The 5336-nt window shown below is 44.0% G+C and overlaps 1 protein-coding gene across 1 annotated transcript in view; it reads right to left on the reverse strand.

Annotated features, from left to right (window-relative positions):
- Window positions 1–3025: 3025 nt before the first annotated feature.
- LOC119429053 (receptor-type tyrosine-protein phosphatase-like N) overlaps window positions 3026–5336 on the reverse strand; it is a gene marked incomplete at its 5' end in the record, with an annotated part of 4006 nt that continues 1695 nt past the window's right edge. Inside the window, 1 exon segment of the mRNA XM_037696770.1 lies at window positions 3026–3158. Coding sequence (XP_037552698.1) covers window positions 3026–3158 — 133 coding nt within the window.

Here is a 5336-nt window from a genome sequence, read left to right on the forward strand (position 1 = left end):
TTATTGAAAGAAAACTGCAAAATGGTGGCGCCTGTCCCAAGTATTTATTTATTTTTGCTAACTTTTTATTTCGTACCGTCCTAATCACGTGAGTAATATTAAAGTTGACAATTGTTGGAAAACCGCGAAAAAGCGAGTCCACGAAAGTCAAACCGCGACGTAGCGAGGAACTACTGTATTTGACTTGGTAACATGTCTGGAAGCTTTAATTACAATAGTTATGAATCTTTTGTTGCCTATCCACCTTATTCCTAGCCCCCATGATGCCTTGCGTGAATTATGGACGCGACTTCTGACGCAGACCGGAACCAACGTTTGTTCACGTGCAAACAGTACGAGCTAATGTAGTTTCTCCGTGCACTGTGGATTTAATTTAAACACGTGGGAACACCACCTGTCAGAGCTCAAACAGTCAAGTCAAATTTATTTATATAGCACATTCAAAACAGGAACTTTTACTAAAGCGCTTAACGAAAAGACCTAACGAGATATAATTACATTTATAATTAAATCAGATCACCCTGTGTTAAATGTCTGTGAGTACAGGTGTGTTTTCAGGAGAGATTTAAAAGCAGAGACTGAAGTGGCCGGTCAGATTGATTGTTTTGGATGGGTGTGCTCTGTTTGCACGTGTTAAAAGCCTGGTTTTGAGATTCCAACAGGAGTTTGGCTTGAAACACAGTGAAGGCCTACTTATGGGACAGATCTGGTTGGCAGGCCACAGACTGACGAAGTCTTCTGGATGGGGGAAGAAATGTTTCTCACAAAGAAACTAGTCGAGATGACACAATTTAACATTTTTTGTTGTTATCTACCAGGATGATTGAGCTTACAACCCTTTTTTTTTTTTAAATTTCCGCACCGTTAGTGAAAATATTAGTTGTTCAAACCGAACTATTTGTGCTAGGCCACGAAGGCTATTAAATACAGCCCATAAGTGTGTTTAATTTCATTAATACAGATCAAATCAAGCGTTAAGCAAGGCGATTGTGCTTATCTACACATAGTATCATTGCTCTTTTTAATTAATACTTTTATGTGTTAATGCTAGAAAACATTGACTCTTGTTAAATTATCCTAGAACCAAATCCTTCAAACAACAGAATCCGATGGAAAAAGCTTGACAAAGATATCCTGACATCGTATTTATTACACATGTCCTCAGCTGATATTAGGCATGTCCTAAAATAATCTTAAAGTGGTAAAGAGAAAACAGGAAGTCAGTCAGACGTCTGCAGCCACCTGAGGCCATTTGCCATATTTGGAGAGGGTTTTGTTTATTTACTGCAAAGACCGTTGCACACAAACACCCCAAAACGCTTAGATTGAACCAGATGACCCTTATTGGCACTAGGCCTGTCACGATAACAAATTTTGCTGGGCGATTAATTGTCTCAGAGTTCATTGTGATAAACGATAATATTGTTTGAAATTTAACAATAATTAACTGTCAAATTTTAGAAGAAATTTTGATTTGTTTGGAGTGTAGTACCTTTTTTGACCACCTGATGTCAGTATCAGACTGTTTGAACCAAAAATAAAATGGGAGGGAGGGCCCTTGACATGACATGGGCTGTCGACGCTCAGTAATTTGAGCTCTTTAGCATAGCATTTTTCACACAGAGCTTTTAATAAAACATCAGTAAACAAGTTCTCAGCTATTTTTGCAAAGAAAAACAACTTTTTACACGAAGGCACGGGTTTCAACGGTGAATTTTGGACAAGACGGAGGTTTATTCTCGAGGTCGGGCTGTTAGCTTAGCTCGTAGCTTAGCTTCTCAGCTTAGCTGCTTTTAACGATAAAGCCGATAAATGAAAATGAGGTCAATAATTTTCATTCATCATGGGATTAATTGATTTATTTATGGCGACAGGCCTAATTGGCACACATAAATAATATACTGATACCGGTACATGAGAGGCCGAGCTCCCGTCCCCTTTAAGAGGAGGAGCCTAGAGGATATAGTGACAGACGCTTCTGGTGTTCAGGGCTTTGTCTCCGAGACACTCGCAATCACGTGTCCGATTGAGGCCACAGCGCTGAGCCTGTAGTATGAGAGTAAATTTGATTTTGCACATGTTTTCTGTTGGGATGTTCTACTGCAGGAAGAGCTCTTCAGCAACAGGTTAGACTCTTCTTACTCCTCCAGTAACGTAGTTGTTGCGGTCCCCTCCTGGTAATCTTTCTGCAGCTAATCTTCCTGTTTCAGCTCCTCTCATCTAGTTTCCTTATAGTTCATCCTCCTCGGGTGTTCAGTGTCATGTTTGCTGGGTTTGTGTCCAGATTAACTTCTTCTTGAAGTCGGTGGTTGAATCAGTTTGAAACTCCATATTTTTGTCTTTTCCGGATCCTAGCATGTGACGGAGACTCAGAGCGAAAAGGGTGAAGAAGAAGACGAAGCTGATGCTCACGATGATGATGATGCAAAAGACGAGGAAGAGGAGGAGAACAATACGTCGGCCTCCTCCACAGAGAGTCCGGTAAATATGCATCTCTGCACGAATGTGGTTTTATTCCGAGCGAGCGTTTACTTCGCATTAACGTGTTTTGTGCTGTGATTCTATCTGAAGCAAGAAGACTCGCCCGATGGAGAGCAGACAGGTGACGACTTTAAGCTTTAACCTGTTTATGTTCGATTCCTTAAAAAAAAAGGTGAAAACTGAGCTAATGGAGAAGTTTCATGTCTGATTTTAACAGCAGCAGAGACCGTCGAGCAGAACGACACAGCAGAGGAAGAAAAGACTGAAAGTGACACCAAAACAGCCAACGGGGAGGCAGACAGAAATTCTAACAGCCAATCAGGCTCCAGAAAGAAGGTAGAACTTTTAACGGTGTTCGGAGTTTTGTTTACACTTTTTCTTCTTTCATTGGGTCTGAAACCAATCTGTACAAACATTAAACCAAAGAAAGTCACCCACACAACGTTATGACTAATAACATTTAGACAAAATGAACTTTTTTTTTTAGGCTGAGCAGGATTCTTAGTTTTACAGCAGAAAATAAACATAAAGCTCTGCTCCGTCCTCAGCTGTTCCTCTTCACGCGATCGTCCAGGTCCAAGCAGACGGACAACTCTCTCCTGAAAGAACACTCGTCTCCCGCTGCTGGGACTGTGAAGCCGTTTGGAGCCAGTGGGCCCCGCTCTGGAGCCTGCAGCCTGCTATAGGAACCACATGGTCCCACTCTGGAGCCTGCAGTCTGCTATAGGAACCACATGGTCCCGCTCTGGAGCCTGCAGCATGCTATAGGAACTACAGGGTACCGCTCTGGAGCCTGCAGGCTACTATAGGAACCACAGGGTCCTGCTCTGGAGCCTGCAGCATGCTATAGGAACTACAGGGTACCGCTCTGGAGCCTGCAGTCTGCTATAGGAACCACAGGGTCCCGCTCTGGAGTCTGCTGCATACTATAGGAACCACATGGTCCCGCTCTGGAGCCTGCAGCATGCTATAGGAACTACAGGGTACCGCTCTGGAGCCTGCAGTCTGCTATAGGAACCACAGGGTCCCGCTCTGGAGTCTGCAGCCTGCTATAGGAACCACAGGGTCCCGCTCTGGAGTCTGCTGCATACTATAGGAACCACATGGTCCCACTCTGGAGCCTGCAGCCTGCTATAGGAACCACAGGGTCCTGCTCTGGAGCCTGCAGCCTACTATAGGAACCACAGGGTCCTGCACTGGAGCCTGCAGCCTGCTATAGGAACCACAGGGTCCTGCTCTGTAGCCTGCAGCCTACTATAGGAACTACAGGGTACCACTCTGGAGCCTGCAGCCTACTATAGGAACCACAGGGTCCCGCACTGGAGCCTGCAGTCTGCTATAGGAACCACAGGGTCCCACTCTGGAGCCTGCAGCCTGCTATAGGAACTACAGGGTACCACTCTGAAGCCTGCAGCCTACTATAGGAACCACAGGACCCCACTCTGTAGCCTAAAGCCTGCTACAGGAGCCACAGGGCCCCATTCTGGAGCCTAAAGCCTGCTATAGGAGCCACAGGGTCCTGCTCTGGAGCCTAAAGCCTGCTATAGGAACCACTGGGCTTGGCTCTGGAGCCTGCTATAGGAAGCATGGGGCCCCACTCTGGAACTTGCAGCCTGCGGCTGCTATAGAAACCACGGGGCTCTGCTCTGGAGCCTGCAGCCTACTATAGGAACCACAGGGTCCTGCTCTGGGGCCTGCAGCCTGCTGTAGGAACAACATGACCCTTCTCTGGAGCCTGCATTCTGCTATAGGAACCATAGGGTCCTGTTCCAGTGAGAATGAGACTGTCCCACTTTTGGAGGACTTCCTGTTGACCTCACTCATGGTGACGTTGCCTCCTCACAGCACTCAGAGGTAATATCAGTAAACATTATTTATTAAACTGATATAAAAGTTTTACAGGGATGAAAACTGATAATAAATTTATTACATGGGCTCATGGTAGGGACTGAATTTTAATATTCAATGCTTTGAGTTTTAATTCATAACTTTTAAAATTAAAAACACAACAATATGGGACTATGGTATTTTTCCAAAACTACATATTAAATAACTAATAGGCACATATTAAATAAATGTTTTGAAATGAGAGAAATGTTTCAACGGAACCTTCAAAACTTTTGGATTCATACTTTTATGAAATTCATTCAATTTTCTTCCATTTTTGGCTAGAATTTGACGAATGAATCACTTCAAACTATTTATGAAAAGAAACTCCTTGTAAAAGGCTTCTCTTCCCTGACCTTTGACCTGTGTGTGGACCACCACCAGCGCAGCTGAGCCTGATTGTTATAAAGTGTGATGATGGATTTCTGATTATTTATTTTGTCTCAGTCCTGAAGCACATTTTGCACAAATTTTTATGTTTTGACTTGTTGATCTTATCTAAACTGTCATATATTTTTTAATGATTTCTTGTTTTTTAATGATTTGTATTGTTTTATTAATAAAGTCTTGATACAAAATGGGATTCGTTATTTTTGCATCTCTAAGGATCTGTTCAGAGAGGAGCTGTTAAAGAATCTGGGTGGTAAGAAAAAGCTTCCAGATGACTGGGATACTACAGCAACAGTAATTAAAGCTGCAAGCAGCGTTGAAGGCCCTCGCAGCGAAGCGCCGCTGCGGCCTTATGGCGACCGCGGGAACTGCAGCGACCCTTCCCGGTCGCCATCGAGAACGCTCACGCTACCGTCACGCGCCCGTTCTCCGGAGTGCGCATTCGCCGAACCTTTGACATAAGCTGCGACCGCATATATACCTATTGTAATAATGTAGGGGGCGCACTTGAGTCAAATATTAAACAACAACACCACTGCGTCCATAAGTCCTCACTAGTCAAGCACCAAAAATCTGGT

The sequence above is a fragment of the Nematolebias whitei genome, chromosome 23 (assembly GCF_014905685.2).
Source record: "Nematolebias whitei isolate Nwh7 chromosome 23, NemWhi1, whole genome shotgun sequence".
NCBI lineage: Eukaryota > Metazoa > Chordata > Actinopteri > Cyprinodontiformes > Rivulidae > Nematolebias > Nematolebias whitei.